The following is a 20,013-nucleotide window of genomic DNA, read 5'->3' on the forward strand; positions in this document are numbered from 1 at the left end:
CAAGCCTCAGCAAGACAATCCCCAACAACTGAGGCACCGTTCCAGCCACACTGGCGTCCTCACTCTGACCGTGACCCCCGTCGCCAACGTTTGGGGTCAGCCCCCCCCGACCAACAGCGCTACCAGTGGGATGCTCAAGGCCGTGCCATCTGTCATGATTGTGGAGAAGGGGGACACATACAGCGTTTTTGTCCAAGGAGACATCCAGCTCAGTCGGGTTTTCGATACCCCCGGTCACAGCAGGGCCAGTGAACCGGGAGGGGCCCTCAACCACGTCCCTACAAAGGCCCTCTATGGTGGGTAAGTGCCCAGAGGTTGAAGTGTTGGTCCAGGGACGACGGATCCCATGCATAATAGACACCGGCTCTCAAGTTACACTCTTTAGCCAAGCCTTGTTCCAGCGTCATTTTAGCGACGAATGTATGCAAGATCCCAGTCAAATATCTTGGTTGGCTTTGAGAGCTGCTAATGGACTTCAAATTCCTTATGTGGGTTATGCAGTACTGAATTTTAACATTGGGGGTGTGGAAGTGCATGAGAAGGGGGTGGTTATCGTACGAGATGACTGCATAAACACAGAATATGGACTTTTAGGTATGAATGTTGTGGCAGACTGTTGGGCGGGCATTTTCCAGGGTGGACACCCTGGTATTGCAGCTTTTAAATCTGTGTTCTCCCCTTCTGCAGAGAAAGCTTGGGATGCAGCCTTCGCCGCCTGCCAAAGAGTAAACAGCTCCATGCCTGAGGTAGAGCTCCAAGGTGTGGCTAAACTCCAGCGACAACCACCTGTAGTGTTACCCCCTGGAAGTGAGATGATCGTCTGGGCCCACGTCCCACAAGCTACCAACCAGCCTAATTGTGCTGTCTTAGTTGAAGATTTGGATCACCATGGGCAGGAGTGGTGTGTTGCTAGATCGCTGAGCTGGGTGCAAGGTGGGAAGGTTCCCCTCCGTGTCTGCAATCCTAATCCATTCCCCCTAGAGTTGCCACAACGGCGCCCCCTTGCTTCGGTGACCCAGATAGACCCAAGGGACATAAAGGGACGTTCCAGACTCGTGCTACGAAACATCGAACCCCAGTTGGTTGAAGTTGATGTTATGCACGTAGAACCGACGCAGACTGAGGATCACCCAGCCCTTGCATTGTGCGGTGAGGACCTGACTAGGGGCCAGCAAGCCCAACTGGCAGCTCTCCTGCGGAAGTGGTCTCACGTGTTTGCGGCCCATGAAGACGACTTTGGGAAGACTGCGGTTGTCACACACCAGATCCCCACAGGCACAGCTCCACCGATTCGAGAAAGGTACCGACCGGTTCCTCCTAATCTTTACCCCGATTTGAGGGCACTACTACAAGGTATGTTAGAGAATGGCGTTGTAAAAGAGAGTTCAAGTCCATGGGCTGCCCCGGTTGTTCTGGCAAGGAAAAAGGATGGGTCATGGAGGTTCTGCGTAGATTATCGGAGGCTTAACGCAGTGACTCACAAAGACTCTTTCCCATTGCCACGTATAGAAGAATCTCTTACAAGCCTCACCAGGGCCCAGTGGTATTCAACTCTGGACCTGGCAAGCGGGTACTGGCAGGTGGAAGTGTCACCTGCAGACCAAGAAAAGACTGCCTTTACCACGCCCTTTGGTCTATACCAGTTTGAACGCATGCCTTTTGGCCTCTGTAATGCTCCGGCCACATTTCAGAGGCTAATGCAACGCTGCCTGGGTGCTCAGGTTTACGATTCTCTTCTCATTTACCTTGATGACGTTATTGTGTACTCGCCCAACTTCGACATCCACTTACAGCATCTTGAGCAGGTTTTTTGTTGTCTCCAGGAGCATGGCCTAAAGCTACAACCTCGTAAATGCCATCTGTTTCAGAAGAAGGTGACCTATCTGGGACATGTAGTCAGCAGCCAGGGGGTAGCAACAGACCCAGAGAAAACTGCAGTCGTCCGCGACTGGGCTACACCAGCAACAGTGAAACAGGTGCGTTCATTCTTGGGGTTCGCAGGATATTACCGGAGATTTATTCCTGCTTTCTCAAAGGTAGCTGCCCCCCTTAACCAGCTCCTGCAGGGAAATGCCCATCGCCCCTCTTCAACCATCCAATGGACCCCCGAGTGCCAGGTCGCTTTTGAGTCACTTAAACAGGCCCTCCTCAGTGCCCCGATACTGGCCTATGCTGATTTTCAACTTCCATTTAGACTATACACGGACGCAAGTCTGAATGGCCTTGGAGCTGTCCTTGCCCAAGTCCAAGAGGGCAGGGAGAGGGTTATAGCCTATGCCAGCCGTAGCCTCCATCCCCCAGAGCGCAGTGACCAAAACTATAGCTCCTTCAAGTTAGAGCTGCTGGCCTTGAAGTGGGCCATCACTGAGAAATTCAAGGACTATTTGTGGGGAGCTCAGGTTATGGTATACACTGACAACAACCCTTTAGTCCATCTGGAGACCGCAAAATTGGGGGCGACGGAGCAGAGATGGGTGGCCCAGCTAGCAAATTACTCCTACGAAATCCGCTACCGACCAGGGACGGCTAATAGGAATGCAGATGTGCTTTCTCGAATACCAGGAGAGACAGTAGACATTGCGGTACATGCAGCACGGAGCACCACATCCCCGCAATCACCCGAGAGGGTAGGACGATGGGAGTGCCAGCAGAAGATGGACCCTGACTTGCAGCAGCTGCACATCTGGAAAACACAAGGTGAGCCCCCAATAATAAATGACCTTTCTGCTTTGTCTCTACAGCTCCGTTGCTTGCTGAGGGAGTGGGACCGGCTGGAGTTCCATAATGGGGCCCTTGTTAGACTTGTCACTGAGCCAGACACTGGAGCTCCAGTGCGACAAATCATTGTGCCAGTAGCTCAAGCCCGACAAGTGTGGGAAGAATATCACAAAGCTGCAGGTCATGCAGGTGGCGACAAAATGGTCTCGCTACTGCGGAGGAGATTCTACTGGGTGGGGATGAGCACAAATGCTAGAACGTGGGCGGCCGAATGTCTTAATTGTGTGGTAGGCAAACGGGGAGGATCGCAAAAAGCACCCTTGTGCCCCATTTCTGTCAGTTATCCCTTTGAAATTGTGGCAATAGACTATCTGTCCCTTGGGAGGCCTTCTGACACTTTTCAATATATCCTGGTGATTACAGATTTGTTCTCCCGCTACGCATTGGCAGTGCCCACCAGAGATCAATCTGCTCCCACTACTGCCAAGGCTTTATGGACGGCACTCATTCTCCCATTTGGCTGCCCAGAGCGTATTCTTAGCGACCAAGGGGGAGCTTTTGAGTCAGACCTGATGTATCAGCTTTGTGCAGTGTATGGTTGTAAGAAAAGTCGCACTACGCCATACCATCCACAGGGAAATGGAGTTTGTGAACGGTTTAACCGTACCCTCCTTTCCCTCCTGAGCACCATGGATGCAGACTCGCACGCTAAATGGCCCAGCCAGTTGCCGGCTCTTTTGCAAGCCTATAACAACACTACTCACTCAAGCACTGGGATGACTCCTCATTATGTGCTCTTTGGCCGCCATGCCAGACTGCCAGTGGATGTGCTCCATGAAGTCGCACCGCCACAGTACCGGGATGATGTGGTAGGTTGGGTTAGGAACCACCATCAAACTCTCCTTCAAGCTTATGCCACTGTACGTAACAGTGTTGAACGTCGCCAGCAGTGGAACCAAACTAGCTACGATAGGCATGCTAGAACCTTGCCACTTTTACCGGGGGAAAGGGTACTGTTAAGGAACTTCCGCCGTAGAGCCAAAGGAAAACTAGCTCCACAATGGCTCCCTACACCCTTTGTAGTGGTGGCCCAGCCACGCAAAGATCAACCGGTCTTTAGCATTCGGCCCGAGACGAAAGAGGGTCCCATTCGAACAATTCACCGCAATAATTTGCGGCCTTGCCCTGGGGACCAACAAATGACCAGCCGTAATGAAGAGGGTTGTTCTAGTGAAAGTCAGTGCCCCAACCAACGCAGCCTCGGACAATACCACTGGCCCTTTGCTCCTCTAGCTCCACTCCCTCTTGCCCCCCAACACCAAACTGAACCTCCAGGACAACACCCCTGGCCCTTTACTCCTCTAGCTTCACTCCCTCTCTCCCCCCAACACCAGACTGACCCTCCAAGTCCTTGTTGTGAGCCAGTGGACTTGGCCGCTAGTGCTTCCCTTCCTAATGCACCAGCCACACAAGCTCATGAAGCCCCTGGGCTTGACCCAGAAATGTCGCCTCTTGCTGAGCTTGACCCTGTAATATTACCTCCTGTAGTTATGAGTCACGACCCAGCCCTAGAGTTTGGTGCAGTCATCGACAATCAGGACTCTCGTCGATATCCCCTGCGTGTTACTCGTGGCAAAACACCTGCGCGCTATATACTCTAACTGTCTGGACACTCCATGGCATTGGCCGCTTGACTCTTATGGACTATGTTCGGGGCGACCATTATTAAAGGCTGGGGGAAAATGTAACGGGAGGATAACACTGACTGTCTGATGACTTGTGAGGGTGGGTTAATGTCTACCAGGTGTACATGTGTGTTTGCAAGTGTTTGGTTGCAGGTGTGTCCAATGTTACTGATGAGCCAGTGGTACAATGCGATTGGTAGAGCCACTGAATATAAGTACCAGCACGCAGTCCTTTGTGTGCGTTCCTTGACCGAGAGGGAGACCGTAACGAGACAAGCTCGACCGCCTTCGTCCCGATTTGTTGGATATTCGACTCCACGCAGTGACTACGATCGCGAGTGACTCCTGGCAGCGAGAGGTCCACGAGAAATAATCAACGCGCGCTATTCATTCATATTGAGGGAAGTGGGAATTCTTATTGTTTACGAAAGAGTGGGCATTGACGTGTATTTATTTGGGACTGATTGCCCTTCCATTGTCTCACAGCTCAGCTCTACAGTTCCGGTTTCCCCTGCTGGCCACCGTGTCCTGGAACTCGTCAGAGCTGGGATTTGCGTGTGTGTGTCGCTGTCATCACCTCACCTTTAGCGCCTCCTTCCCTTTACACTGCGAGCGCCAAGTGGGCGGGGTCGTGAGTGACGAGACTGTTGACTGTGTTCGATGAAACTTTGTTTTATGCATAATATAACTGTGATGTTTTGCTTATGTAAACTTCTCTCGGTCTAGTGGGATATTGGCTGCTCGCCTAGGTTTTATTTATCAATTGTTTATATGTGAATTGGTTTTAGGGCTTTTATACTAATCAAACCAATTCTGGTTATATCATTATTCCTACATATGTGGGGTTTATTTTGAAGTGTTGCACCTTGCTATTTGCTATTTGTATTTGCCATTGCTGTGTAAATCTCACGTGTGACTGTGTGCTGTTACATATGACTTTATTGGCGTGATTTGTGTGTTAGCCCCTCTCATTTGCTACCTAACCAGGGCGCCAGATTGTGACCTTATTCCTAGCCCTTGAATTGAAGCAGTTGTATCTAATGTTTTCACTTTCTTGATTATGCATACAATTGGTTAGTTTTTAAATTGTTGTATAAATAAATTTTGTATTTTTATAAGACTTTTGGTGTAAGTCTGTTACTTGTGTATAACAAGGGTAAAATATCCTGCGTGTGGTTGAGCTACCACTTTACACACACACACACACACACATCAGTTATAGTGAAAAGTCAGTGTTGAATAAAAAGCTTTCAAAATCCTTTTTTTTTTTTTTTGTGGTCGCAATCCTTATTTCATAATGTTACATCTCACCCAGGGTGTGTTACAACTAACCCAGACTATGGGCTGAACTGTAACATTTCACTCCTCGTGTTTGAAACTAAACCATGCATTTTCTGTTTGTGTTGCACAGATAATAGCTGTGTCATTTGATAGCAGACACTTGTAACTAGTTTGAATCACATTTTGAACACACTGGCTTAAAGGGGTGGTTGATTATGATTTGACTTTTCTAACTTTAGTTAGTGTGTAATGTTGCTGTTTGATCATAAACAACATCTGCAAAGTTACAACGCTCAAAGTTCAAAGCAAAGGGAGATATTTGCTTTTACAGAAATCGCTTTTTAAGGACTACAACAAACGGCTGGTAGAGACTACACCACATTCCTCCCGGGGTTAGTGACATCACCAACCCTAGAATTTACATAAACCCCGCCCCCTGATCATGACAGAATATGCTAATCAATGACTAGAAGATAACTACACATAAGCTGCATAAATTCATCAACTAATCATTCAGAAATGTCCTGTTGCTTCTACATGTTGTCACTTCCTCTTGAGTCTCTTCATCTTTCTGACTCCGGTTTGAACATAAAAGGCTAAAAGTTTTTGAAATTTTCAGGACACGAGCTCTTGAAGCTCCGCCCCCTGTGCCGGGAGCAGCAGCTCATTTGCATTTAAAGGGCTAGACACAAAAACTGTGTGTTTTTGCACCCTCAAATAGTGACAATTTTAACATGCTATATAAAAATATCTGTGGGGTATTTTGAGCTGAAACTTCACACACACACACACACACACATAAAATAAGGACATCAGAGACTTATTTTACATCTTGCAAAAAGGGCATTATACCACCCCTTTAAAAGTACTCCAAGATATAGACAGAAAGGTCAAAAATGTTACAACCATCCCTGGTCTCCCCTAATAGTTTGTTCTTCATTGTTTATCATTGTCAAACAATGCAAGTAAAATACACCTGTTTTTCCTGCACCCTTGTTCTGTCTTTTCCTTCACAAAACATTACAAGACACAAATAATGGATCCAGTGTCAGTTTTGAAGCGCTGTGTGATTCAAACGTTTGGTTGAGAGAAACTGAGGATTTACTGAGCGCTGAAGCAGAAGATCACGAGTTGTGTTTTAGTGTTTGACTGACTGACTTGTAAATAACAGTGCACAAGAAACATGTAGACGTCAGTTGAAAGGAAATGTTGCAAATGTAACAACTTACAAATTTAAACTCTGACATCATGTTCCTCAATTGTGTCTCCATTGAGTGAAATGCTTTAGTAAGTAAATTTGATTTATGTAGCACTTTTAAACATAGCAGAACTATCCAAAATGATGAACAAAGTAAAGAAAGAATCTAATTAAACAGAAAACAACCAAACAGAGCTGACAGAAAACAGAAGCAAGATAATATTAAAATGCCAGGGAATACGCTATCTCCCTTAGTTTTTAGACGGGAGTGAGGGATAGATAAAAGAGCCCTGTCTGAAGCTCTTCAAGATCTAGTGGATGACAGAGGAGTAAGAAGAGCTCTATGGTGGAGCTTGATCATTAAGAGCTTTAAACACAAACAACAGAATTTTAAACTGAATTCTAAAATGGATCGGGAGATAAAAGCATGGTAATAAAAGCATGAATAACCTTCTCCAAGTCTTGGAATGACAAAAATTATTTAAGTTTGGAAATGAAGCGCAATTGATAAAAACTATTCTTTACAACATAATTAATTTCTTTGGATAAACATAATTCTGAATCAAGAATGACACCAAGGTTCCTGACCTGCGAGGAACCTGAGGGGAAATGGTTACCCAGCTCTTTAATGAGACTATTCCTCAGTTTTGGAGGGCCAAAGACAATAATTTCTGATTTGTCCTCATTAAGTTGGAGAAAGTTAATTGATAACCATTCCTTAATGTCCCGGATGCAATCCATCAAGGTCTGAATGGAATCGCCAGCTTTCAATGGCAGATACAGCTGTGTATCATCTGCATAAAAATGGAATAAAACATTGTGCTTCTTAATAATATCCCCCAGAGGATGCAAGTTAAAAGTATAAGGTATACTTTTAAGTTATAAGTTAAAAAGAAGCGGACCCAGAATAGAGCCCTGAGGTACTCCACTAATAATAGGAGCAGAAGATGAAGAGAACTTGCCTATCTCCACAGAAAAACACCTGTCTCTTCAAACTTGGGTAAAAGTTGTGACGACATCTGCTGTTGATTCTGGAAATTGCTGTTGGTACCTGAGCCCACTAATCACCTCAATTGACAGTCAACTGGAAACACCTGTTCGTGCCTTAGACGCGGCTTAAGAGATCACCAATTCACCAGGGGCCTGTACCATGAAGGTAGCTGAACAAACTCGGGGTTACAGGATTGGTTTTGAGTTGACAAATCCAAACCGATGCGATCAGGCTTTATTGGTACCATGATGCAGCTCATCAACTTTCTCTGTCAACTCAGGCTTTGATCTTTAAGCTATGATTACTCCACGCGCGCGTGCACATAAAAGAGTGACGTCGACACTGAACAGCCAATCGCGGGTAGTAGAGCGAGAGCGTTATATTTTTCCGCGGAGGAGCAAGAGATAATTATTCAGAATTACGATGAATTTAAATATGTATTTCAAGCTCGAAACAATACGGTCTCTGCTGCCAAAGCAAGAGAAGACTGTTGGAGAAAGATTGCTGATTGTTAATGTGTAAGTTAAACAAATACGTTCTATATTTATGTAAAATTATGTATGTGTAGCCTATATGTTTACTATACCCTATAGCCTATTTGTATAATATATAAAAAATGTACATGTATGTACTAAGAAAGATTAATATTCCTTGATTTTTAGATGCAACCCCAACTCCAAATGTTCTTGGCAGCAGATAAAGACAAAATATAAAAATAATATTTCAAAGTGGTGAGTATTTACCACAACCTTTTATTACTTTTGTGAACATTTGATCACAAACACTTGTTTGCAGCAAACAGAAATAAAGAGTTAAATTCAGAAAACCAGAATACACTGGCGGAGGAGTTGGCTCTGAGTAGGCAATAGGGAAGGCCGATTATGGATGGGATTACAGGTGCTGTACAATCTGACCCTGGTGCTGGCTCCTTTAAGTAAGTAACACTGGGTACGTGTGCAATACATTACTACTTTTTTAAGTTGTAAATATGGCTGACTGTATGTTCATGCAGTAGAGAGAAATACAGTGTCCCTGTTGAAGCCAGCACACATACACACAGTCTCCCACACAGAGGTCAGTATGCAGCAGACAGAACACCAGAAACATAACCTGCTTTACAACAGTTATGCTTTACATTGGCCTATAGGGTGGAGGAAATGAAGACACTCTGGTGGTGTGTTCTCAGACAGTTGCTGATGTGAATGCACTGGGCTTTTTACTATGGCAAACATTTGAATGTGTGGCATAAAAAAGGGACTGGCCCTTACACATCTCTTTTATTGTAGGATTTTTCACAACCTGCCCCAGACACTGAGGCCTCTACCTCAATGGCCTTCAGAAGAAATGTGTAAGGATTTAAAACCCTTGACATAAATTACAGTCAGTCCTGTGTTTGTAGGAAGTCAAGGAACTTTTTGTGATTTTGATGAGCCTCCAGAAAACTTGTAATGATCATGTTTGTGGTGGAATTATGTTTCAGGTGGAAACAGACTCAGTCAGGGCCCTGTACAAAATGAGACTTGAACTAGACTGCACACTAAAGGAGACTTGAACTAGACTGCACACTAAAGGAGACTTGAACTAGACTGCACACTAAAGGAGACTTGAACTAGACTGCACACTAAAGGAGACTTGAACTAGACTGCACACTAAAGGAGACTTGAACTAGACTGTTCACTAGGAGCTGACTGTGAGCTGAGAAAAAAATAAAATGGAGATCAAACAGCTGAATAAAACTGATCTCAGTATGTGAACTTATTTAACCAAGTAACACTTTAGTATTAATATTTATTAATGAAACTTTCTCTTGCTCTCTTTCTCCCTCTCATCCCACAAAACCAATAAAACAGTTTGAGACTTATCTGCAGTTTCATTGTGCTTTTATTAAGTGTAATATTGTATGGTGATTGCATCTACATCTGCACCAGCTGAGTGGTCAAGTGTGATCGGGTCAGTTTCATCGGGGAGAAGCTGGTTTTGTGGTGTTTCTCGCTCCTTTCTACTGGTGGCTATAATGTGCAGAATGGCACATGCATGCAGCCACTATCTCTGATGCCCGCTCTGGTGACTCTTAAGCACTGAACACAGTTGAAACGTGCCTTTAGGATGCCAAAGGTCATCTCGATCTTCACTCTGGTTTTACTGAGGGCCACATTGAAGCGGTGCTGTGGCCCTGTCTGAGGTCAGGGGGTTATTGTGTAGGTTTTTCTATCTCAGTTCAAATTAACTGTTTTATACTGTACCAAATTTAACTTGCTTTCCTCAAAGTGCTGACACAACACAGACTCAAAATTTGTGAGTCAAGCACTGGAGCCAGGCCATTTAGCATCCAAACTTGTGATCATACGTTCATGACCACAAGTCATCAGCAGATGAAATGTTTAGTAGATCATTTTTATATCTGTTAATGTTACTAATTTAAAGATTCATCTCACAGAAAATAATCATCTCACAAATTCACATCTCTAACTGAAGTGATAGGATTTCCTATTAACATCTGCCTCATGTTCTCTTAGAGCAGTGGAGACTGGAGCAATTATAGGGAATCCTATCATAAGATTAACCGAATAATAATAAAGATTTAAAATAATTCTTAACATGTATTATATTGTATAGTACATTTGTGAAATGTGCTTTTTGAAAAAAAAGAAAAAAAAGTGTTCCCTATCAATACCTATATCTTACCGGCAATTTTATAAAAGCCCTCTTTTATGGACATAGTCGATAAATGTCCGGGGAACACTATTAATGAAACTAACTATTCATGTACTCCTGCAGAGCAAGGACCACCTTGCGAATGGTTCAACAAACCGTGTTTTCCCCCAGCTTCTGTGAATCACCCACCGTGCAGTATGTACCACTTGCAAAAAAACACAACGCAATACCATTTGCGGTACAGTAAGTGCATGAATTCGACGTGTTAAATTATTTATGTACGGCTCAAGAAGTTCGCAAAATAAGACATTCCTTCCGCGGAAAAGCTGTATCTTTCATACAAGTAACTATCAGGAAAGGCAAGGGGATTTTGTCAGGCTAAAAACTCTTTCTTTACAAAGTGCTCGTCTAACAATTTGCGCTGAGATGTCCACCGGATTTGGAAGAAAAGGTGAAGTCATTGCAACAAACACTTGGAATAAGTTACGTCACCTAAATGTTTCTTTGCTCTCAGCTGATTGGTCAAACTTCAGTCTGAGATCTCGAATCCAGAACATAACCTGCCCCGGAGCAGGTTAGCCGTGCAGCGTAAGATACCATGGCAACGAACACCGATTAAAGCCGAGCTACTTTCATAGTACCTAAAACCCAGGGTTGGCGGAAACTAAGCTGAAACATAGCCGGCTAGCCACCTAATCCGGCTTCATGGTACAGGCCCCAGAGAGAGGAACTCTTTGGTTTTGACTCTTTGATTTTGGACGTTGCTTTCGGATTTGGGTTGCGTTGTATTTTGTTATCTTTTCATTTGCATTTACAGTTCTACTTCAACACTGCATTACACTTCAACCCTGCATCTTGCTTTACACACTGACTTTACTGATGAATACAGAAACACTGTTATTTTCTTAAATTGTTTTCATTTTATTATTTAGTGTTGCCTTATTTTGTAATTAAATAAACATTACTTTGAGCTTATAATTTGGTTTTCGTGTGTCCCTTGTTTTGTTGCTTCCCTTGAGCCAAGGGTCGTAACAAAGTTGTTAGACGACGTGCAAATCGTGACAGATGTTTTCTTTAGTAGACGGTTTGTTCATCTACTCATCATCGAAGACATCTTACTTGCGGTCGATGCTCAGTGATGCTCATTTTGAGTCCTGCAGTTAAGCAACATAATGTTAATAATGTTACAGAATGTCTTCATGAAAATGTAAAATTGCAGAAGCATTAGTCATAGAAAGCCCAAAGCAGGACAGAAAAGAAACTTACATGTTATTTTTTTGTGTCCTTGTGCAAGACCTTCAACCCAGTTTCCAGTAAATGATGTGAACTTCCTTTTCTCTCAGAAAGTGCGCAGTAGTCTTTATATACGGTGAGCACAGACGAGTGTCAGCGGCTCTTCTAGCGATCGTGTGACTGAAGAAACATCTTCTCTCTTCTGCTGGATCACTGGCTCTTCTGGACTCTAGAAATGATGCTCATCTTTGGACTGATGCTGATGCTGAAAACTGCTGCATGTGAGTCCACTTTCAGCTCAAACTCTCTGATGATGAAGCTCTGACATGAAAACACTGTAATATTACTTTAAGAGTTTTTCCATAAACTGCAGGATCTAGTAATTGAGTCTGTTTTAAGTGTTTAAAGCCTGGTTTCACAGACAGGGCTTAGATTAAGCCAGGATTAGGCCTTAGTTCAGATAGGGCGTTTAAGTAACTTTTATAAACGTGTCTTAGAAAAAAAAACTGCAGATGATGTGACCACCATGTGGAGATGCACACCAAAAAGATCCACCACAGATCCTAAAACTGGTGTGCATCTCCAGACAGAACAATGGCACTGACATATTGAAGACATTTTTGTGCAAGTTGCTCTCAGTTAAAACAGATCAAACATGCATTCAGCGCTCTCTCTCTCTCTCTCTCTACTCTGTTATTCTCTCTTTCGCCAATGTTCTTAGAGTATCTTAGTGTACTCCTCAAAGTTACAATATTAGTTTTTAGAAAATATACAGACTTAAAACCTCATGGAAAACTGATCAAAAATGTATCTCAAGGATCCTATAAAATTCTACGAATGTTTGTGTAATATTTTAATTTATGATAATGTGTGTGTGTGTGTGTGTGTGTTTTGTTCTTCAGGTGTGGAGCGATTCTGCAGTTTTAATCAGTCTGGTCCCTGTTACGCTGCTCTCGGAGACAAACTCAGTCTGATGGTGGTGGACACTAGTAAACATCACCTGAAGATACAAAAGAGAATAAGCAACACACGAGATGATCCAGTTTGTATTATAAAGTATGACAGGATAAGAAAGGCTGAATGTGATCTCTTTAATAACAGACATGATGAAGTGTCAGTCAATAATGGGATTCTGATAATTAACACTGTGATCAGAGCAGATTCAGGGAATTACAGTTTAGAACTCAATCACTCAGACGGCTCAGTGACCTCAACAGATTTTCAAGTGATTATTGAAGGTACAGTAACTCTCTTATCAGACTCATTACAATCTCATGTTCTCCAAGATCTCGATTCTCTGTGAAGGTTTTTATTCCTGTAACACACAGTAAACACACTACATACTCCAGTAATAGTGAGAGTAGTGTGGAAGTATGGCATTCTGCTGTAATCCACAAATCAGTGTTATTTAGTTTTTTTAAAATAGTTTACAGATTTACTATTTTGTATTAGCTTATAATAATAATTAATCATTTTAGTGCTTCAGCGTAAACTTATTTCAGAGCCAATGCAACATTTCAAATTTTCTTTTAGTTTAAGTTTTTCAACTAATATTTATATTTTAGTTTAGTTTAGTTTCATTTCAATTAACCCCTTACAAACGTGCAGTGAATGTTGAACAACAATAATCTAGGGCCGCCGGCGATCTCTGACCTGACAAGTGACCTCTTACCCGGCGCATGACGAGTGACCTCTGACCCGACGAGTGACGATGTAGGAGTAACGTAAGCTCAGGTGAGAGTAGATGGTCTCGCGGTTCAAACAACAAACTCAAGCTCCTCCCACATTTCTATTTAAAAATTCTTGTTTTAGACTTCTAATTCATCAGGATCAGAGGTCACTCTTCCGCCAGGACTAGAGGCTATGGAAGCCAGTGATTATCGTGCATAAAGTCATAAATATGGATATTTTTCTCATAAAAACGCATGGCGTTTAAAATTACTTTTATGATGGATGGAGGGTTTTTTGGGCTTCAAAATCTCAGGTACCATTCACTCCCATTATAAAGCTGGGAAGAGCCAGGAATTATGTTTATATAACTCCGATTTTGGGTGAACTAACTCCTTAACAGGCTGACTGATATGTTTACTGATTGATTGATTGATTGATTGATTGATTGATTGATTGATTGATTGATTGATTGATTGATTGACAGATTGATGTGTCTGTGTTGTGTCCAGACTGTGTGTTTTGTTCAGAGAGTTCATCATCTGTAGTGCATGTGCTGGTCTGGTGTTTTCAGATGATGGTTCTGTTGGGTCTGTTAGGAGGTTTTCACATCTACATGAGACTCACGTCAGGTCAGACACATTTATCATCATCACTATGGATTTGACATGCAAATATTAAGAGTGTGAATATGATGAGAATCTGATGTTTTTAGGAAAGAAACAGGAAGATCAAAACGTGCGAATGAGAAGATTTAGAGAAGGACATGAAGAAACAGCAGAAGATTGAAGATCTCACAGCAGATCTCGTCACATCTATGAGAAATCATTTTACACATCTGGAGTCATGTGGTCTTTTACTGTAGTCTGTTGACTTTGGCTGATTTCTTTTACAGCGTCTGTTTAGATGTTTTAACTGTTCCTAAAGATTACTTTAATAACATGTTTAGCCACATGCATTTTTCTTCACAAGATCTTTGTCATTATAGAATATTGCTGAACACATCGTTCTTTAAAGATTGTAAATAATCTGTGTTGTAAGATTAACTTTGGTATTGAGTTAAATGAAAATAAAATGCTTTGAAATGAAACTATTTCCAGTCAAACGTCACATGTTTTTATTTATTAAAAAGGGACATATCATGAAAATCTGACTTTTTCCGTGTTTAAGTGCTATAATCGGGTCCCGGTGCTTCTATCAACCCAGAAAACGTGAAAAGTGAAACCCAGTAACTTTGTTTTGGTGAGCCTTTCTCTGCAAGCATGTCAGAAAAGAATCCGATGAGACTTCACTCTCCTTCTGATGTATGAAGATGATCTTATTATAATATTACCGGCCCTTAATCTGCACGTTTACACACACCAGCCGACATTTGGTTTCATAAGCGACAACAGAGACCCGTTCTAACGCAATGGCAAAAGATCCAGCAAAGCCTGAAACTGTTGTGTGGTTGAGCACAGACGAGCACTGAACACTATTGACCAGAACATGTCACCGCTGTCTTATAAACACCTCAGGAACTGTGGACACTTGTGGAGAAGTTAAACATGATGATGAGATGATCAATGTAACTCCACAACAACTACATAAATGTCTCCACTAACATTCAGAAATGTTGTTGTTAAACTGTTGTTGTGAGTTGATTTTCCCCCACGGGTTAAAGGTTTGACATATTGCATAAATTTGTGCAATTTATGCAAGTTTGTCAATATGATTCAGCAGGTCTTTCCCCGTCCACACTTCAGGTCTACGTGGCGGCTATAGCTGCCTTCCACACGCCGTTAAGCGAGGGACATTTGGCGAGACACCAGTAAGTTCATTACTCTAAAGGTGGCTTTTCTGCTGGCTATTACTGTTTGTAGTTCCTGAGAGAGCTAAAGCCTTTCTTCACCCTAGACTCATGTGTCACGGTCTATTGTTCTCCAGGCCTTCCATCCTCCACCACATGTGTCAGCGGATCTACTGAAGATCAAGCGTAGCGTCAGTTCTGGCAGGTCACGTTAGTCAAGCTCTCATCAGTGACTCTCAGCTGATCCACGTCTGCCTATAGGAATACGACGCGTGTCACTGTATTCATTTATAAACTCCTTCAGTATTATCAGCAGCTATCGCGTTGATCAGGAGCGAATTACCCTCCTCCTAGCCTGGGAAAACCCAGACAACTTCCGGCAAATTTAGACTTGCTCTGCAAGTAGTCTGGCAAAGAGCTCATTCAAGCCCATTTCTAATCCGTCGAAATCGCGGCACCAATCAGCAACGTTGGGGCAGGCTTTACATGATGACGATCGCTCTGATTGGTTTTAGGTCTATCCAATTGCGCCCAGAGGCATTTGAGCGACGTCCGTTGGTGAAGCGCACCAACTTTTAAATGCATTATTATATTCAGATTGCAAACACATGAGAACAGTCTCCATGAAAGACCCACAGATGAACGTGCTTCTACATTTCTCTCCGAAACGGTAGGAAATTAAATTCGATTTAATGGAGGATTTTAACTGTGAAAAGCTCTATTGTCTGGACCTTTCTTCCACCCCGGCTCTCAAGTACTCTTGTCCTGAGTCGTGATCAGACCGGTTTCACACCAGGGAACATGTGAAAAGGTCAAGTTTCCATTGTTGATTCAAACTTGGGTAAAAGTTGTTCAGTTTTGTCTCCATTGAGTGAAATGCTTTAGATATCCTAGACAAACTTCTGATGATACATTTTCAATTGTTAGTGAAAATAAAAGGGAACATCATCCATTATGATTTTGTTCCAGGACACGTTGATTCAGACTTGGGTAAAAGTTGTTAGAAGATGTGCAAATCGTGACAGATGTTTTCTTTAGTAGACGGTTTGTTCATCTACTCATCATCAAAGACATTTTACTTGCGGTCGATGCTCAGTGATGCTCATTTTGAGTCCTGCAGTTAAGCAACATAATGTTAATAATGTTACAGAATGTCTTCATGAAAATGTAAAATTGCAGAAGCATTAGTCATAGAAAGCCCACAGCAGGACAGAAAAGAAACTTACATGTTATTTTTTGTGTCCTTGTGCAAGACCTTCAACCCAGTTTCCAGTAAATGATGTGAACTTCCTTTTCTCTCAGAAAGTGCGCAGTAGTCTTTATATACGGTGAGCACAGACGAGTGTCAGCGGCTCTTCTAGCGATCGTGTGACTGGAGAAACATCTTCTCTCTTCTGCTGGATCACTGGCTCTTCTGGACTCTAGAAATGATGCTCATCTTTGGACTGATGCTGATGCTGAAAACTGCTGCATGTGAGTCCACTTTCAGCTCAAACTCTCTGATGATGAAGCTCTGACATGAAAACACTGTAATATTACTTTAAGAGTTTTTCCATAAACTGCAGGATCTAGTAATTGAGTCTGTTTTAAGTGTTTAAAGCCTGGTTTCACAGACAGGGCTTAGATTAAGCCAGGATTAGGCCTTAGTTCAGATAGGGCGTTTAAGTAACTTTTATAAACGTGCCTTAGAAAAAAAAACTGCAGATGATGTGACCACCATGTGGAGATGCACACCAAAAAGATCCACCACAGATCCTAAAACTGGTGTGCATCTCCAGACAGAACAATGGCACTGACATATTTAAGACATTTTTGTGCAAGTTGCTCTCAGTTAAAACAGATCAAACTCAGATTAAAACTCTCTCTCTCTCTCTCTCTCTCTCTCTCTCTCTCTCTACTCTGTTATTCTCTCTTTCGCCAATGTTCTTAGAGTATCTTAGTGTACTCCTCAAAGTTACAATATTAGTTTTTAGAAAATATACACACTTAAAACCTCATGGAAAACTGATCAAAAATGTATCTCAAGGATCCTATAAAATTCTACGAATGTTTGTGTAATATTTTAATTTATGATAATGTGTGTGTGTGTGTGTGTGTGTTTTGTTCTTCAGGTGTGGAGCGATTCTGCAGTTTTCATCAGTCTGGTCCCTGTTACGTTGCTCTCGGAGACAAACTCAGTCTGATGGTGGTGGACACTAGTAAACATCACCTGAAGATACAAAAGAGAATAAGCAGCACACGAGATGATCCAGTTTGTATTATAAAGTATGACAGGATAAGAAAGGCTGAATGTGATCTCTTTAATAACAGACATGATGAAGTGTCAGTCAATAACGGGATTCTGATAATTAACACTGTGATCAGAGCAGATTCAGGGACTTACAGTTTAGAACTCAATCACTCAAACGGCTCAGTGACATCAACAGATCTTCAAGTGATTATTGAAGGTACAGTAACTCTCTTATCAGACTCGTAATAAAACCGATTGTAATAATCTCATGTGCCAATGCAACATTTCTAATTTTCTTTTAGTTTAAGTTTTTCAACTAATATTTATATTTTAGTTTAGTTTAGTTTCATTTCAATTAACCCCTTACAAACGTGCAGTGAATGTTGAACAACAATAATCTAGGCCGCCGGCGATCTCTGACCTGACAAGTGACCTCTTACCCGGCGCATGACGAGTGACCTCTGACCCGACGAGTGACGATGTAGGAGTAACGTAAGATCAGGTGAGAGTAGATGGTCTCGCGGTTCAAACAACAAACTCAAGCTCCTCCCACATTTCTATTTAAAAATTCTTGTTTTAGACTTCTAATTCATCAGATCAGAGGTCACTCTTCCGCCAGGACTAGAGGCTATGGAAGCCAGTGATTATCATACATAAAGTCATAAATATGGATATTTTTCTCATAAAAACGCATGGCGTTTAAAATTACTTTTATGATGGATGGAGGGTTTTTTGGGCTTCAAAATCTCAGGTACCATTCACTCCCATTATAGAGCTGGTAAGAGCCAGGAATTATGTTTATATAACTCCGATTTTGGGTGAACTAACTCCTTAACAGGCTGACTGATATGTTTACTGATTGATTGATTGATTGATTGATTGATTGATTGATTGATTGATTGATTGATTGATTGACAGATTGATGTGTCTGTGTTGTGTCCAGACTGTGTGTTGTGTTCAGAGAGTTCATCATCTGTAGTGCATGTGCTGGTCTGGTGTTTTCAGATGATGGTTCTGTTGGGTCTGTTAGGAGGTTTTCACATCTACATGAGACTCACGTCAGGTCAGACACATTTATCATCATCACTATGGATTTGACATGCAAATATTAAGAGTGTGAATATGATGAGAATCTGATGTTTTTAGGAAAGAAACAGGAAGATCAAAACGTGCGAATGAGAAGATTTAGAGAAGGACATGAAGAAACAGCAGAAGATTGAAGATCTCACAGCAGATCTCGTCACATCTATGAGAAATCATTTTACACATCTGGAGTCATGTGGTCTTTTACTGTAGTCTGTTGACTTTGGCTGATTTCTTTTACAGCGTCTGTTTAGATGTTTTAGCTGTTCCTAAAGATTACTTTAATAACATGTTTAGCCACATGCATTTTTCTTCACAAGATCTTTGTCATTATAGAATATTGCTGAACACATCGTTCTTTAAAGATTGTAAATAATCTGTGTTGTATGATTAACTTTGGTATTGAGTTAAATGAAAATAAAATGCTTTGAAATGAAACTATTTCCAGTCAAACGTCACATGTTTTTATTTATTAAAAAGGGACATATCATGAAAATCTGACTTTTTCCGTGTTTAAGTGCTATAATCGGGTCCCGGTGCTTCTATCAACCCAGAAAACGTGAAAAGTGAAACCCAGTAACTTTGTTTTGGTGAGCCTTTCTTGCAAGCATGTCAGAAAAGAATCCGATGAGACTTCACTCTCCTTCTGATGTATGAAGATGATCTTATTATAATATTACCGGCCCTTAATCTGCACGTTTACACACACCAGCCGACATTTGGTTTCATAAGCGACAACAGAGACCAGTTCTAACGCAATGGCAGAAGATCCAGCAAAGCATGAAACTGTTGTGTGGTTGAGCACAGACGAGCACTGAACACTACTGACCAGAACATGTCACCGCTGTCTTATAAAGACCTCAGGAACTGTGGACACTTGTGGAGAAGTTAAACATGATGATGAGATGATCAATGTAACTCCACAACAACTACATAAATGTCTCCACTAACTTTCAGAAATGTTGTTGTTAAACTGTTGTTGTGAGTTGATTTTCCCCCACGGGTTAAAGGTTTGACATATTGCATAAATTTGTGCAATTTATGCAAGTTTGTCAATATGATTCAGCAGGTCTTTCCCCGTCCACACTTCAGGTCTACGTGGCGGCCATAGCTGCCTTCCACACGCCATTAAGCGAGGGACCATTGGCGAGACACCAGTAAGTTCATTACTCTAAAGGTGGCTTTTCTGCTGGCTATTACTGTTTGGAGTTCCTGAGAGAGCTAAAGCCTTTCTTCACCCTAGACTCATGTGTCATGGTCTATTGTTCTCCAGGCCTTCCATCCTCCACCACATGTGTCAGCGGATCTACTGAAGATCAAGCGTAGCGTCAGTTCTGGCAGGTCACGTTAGTCAAGCTCTCATCAGTGACTCTCAGCTGATCCACGTCTGCCTATAGGAATACGACGCGTATCACTGTATTCATTTATAAACTCCTTCAGTATTATCAGCAGCTATCGCGTTGATCAGGAGCGAATTACCCT

The 20,013-nt window shown here is 42.3% G+C and overlaps 2 protein-coding genes across 4 annotated transcripts; both read left to right on the top strand.

The window, feature by feature from the left end:
* Positions 1-11,593: 11,593 nt before the first annotated feature.
* LOC311304082 (uncharacterized protein) lies at positions 11,594-15,583 on the top strand. 2 transcript variants are annotated; one of them, XM_084430947.1, is made up of 4 exons: positions 11,594-12,042; positions 12,664-12,999; positions 14,004-14,061; positions 14,145-15,583. In XM_084430947.1, exons 1-4 carry the CDS (start codon positions 11,997-11,999, stop codon positions 14,185-14,187), a joined length of 483 nt encoding a protein of 160 aa, XP_084287073.1. In that variant the 5' UTR covers positions 11,594-11,996; the 3' UTR covers positions 14,188-15,583. The 2 variants fall into 2 exon arrangements, with proteins under 2 accessions (XP_084287073.1, XP_084287072.1); XM_084430946.1 differs by having other exon boundaries at positions 11,601-12,042; positions 13,942-14,061; positions 14,145-15,580.
* A 388-nt stretch (positions 15,584-15,971) lies between these two features.
* On the top strand, positions 15,972-19,124 carry LOC311303679 (uncharacterized protein). Of its 2 annotated transcripts, none has more exons than XM_084430274.1 (4): positions 15,972-16,691; positions 17,330-17,665; positions 18,410-18,511; positions 18,595-19,124. In XM_084430274.1, exons 1-4 carry the CDS (start codon positions 16,646-16,648, stop codon positions 18,666-18,668), a joined length of 558 nt encoding a protein of 185 aa, XP_084286400.1. In that variant the 5' UTR covers positions 15,972-16,645; the 3' UTR covers positions 18,669-19,124. The 2 variants fall into 2 exon arrangements, with proteins under 2 accessions (XP_084286400.1, XP_084286399.1); XM_084430273.1 differs by having other exon boundaries at positions 15,973-16,691; positions 18,392-18,511; positions 18,595-19,123.
* Positions 19,125-20,013: the final 889 nt, after the last annotated feature.

This window comes from Rutilus rutilus (genome assembly GCF_951802725.1).
Source record: "Rutilus rutilus genome assembly, chromosome: 14".
Classification (NCBI taxonomy): Eukaryota; Metazoa; Chordata; class Actinopteri; order Cypriniformes; family Leuciscidae; genus Rutilus; species Rutilus rutilus.

Bases quoted from the DNA above. Each gene is read 5' to 3' on its own strand.
- LOC311304082 (XM_084430946.1), top strand. From the start codon at position 11,997: ATGATGCTCATCTTTGGACTGATGCTGATGCTGAAAACTGCTGCAT. The intron at 12,043-12,663 runs GTGAGTCCACTT...TTTGTTCTTCAG, and splicing joins GATGCTGAAAACTGCTGCAT to GTGTGGAGCGATTCTGCAGT. The intron at 13,000-13,941 runs GTACAGTAACTC...TGTTGTGTCCAG, and splicing joins TTTTCAAGTGATTATTGAAG to ACTGTGTGTTTTGTTCAGAG.
- LOC311303679 (XM_084430273.1), top strand. From the start codon at position 16,646: ATGATGCTCATCTTTGGACTGATGCTGATGCTGAAAACTGCTGCAT. The intron at 17,666-18,391 runs GTACAGTAACTC...TGTTGTGTCCAG, and splicing joins TCTTCAAGTGATTATTGAAG to ACTGTGTGTTGTGTTCAGAG. The intron at 18,512-18,594 runs GTCAGACACATT...TGATGTTTTTAG, and splicing joins CTACATGAGACTCACGTCAG to GAAAGAAACAGGAAGATCAA.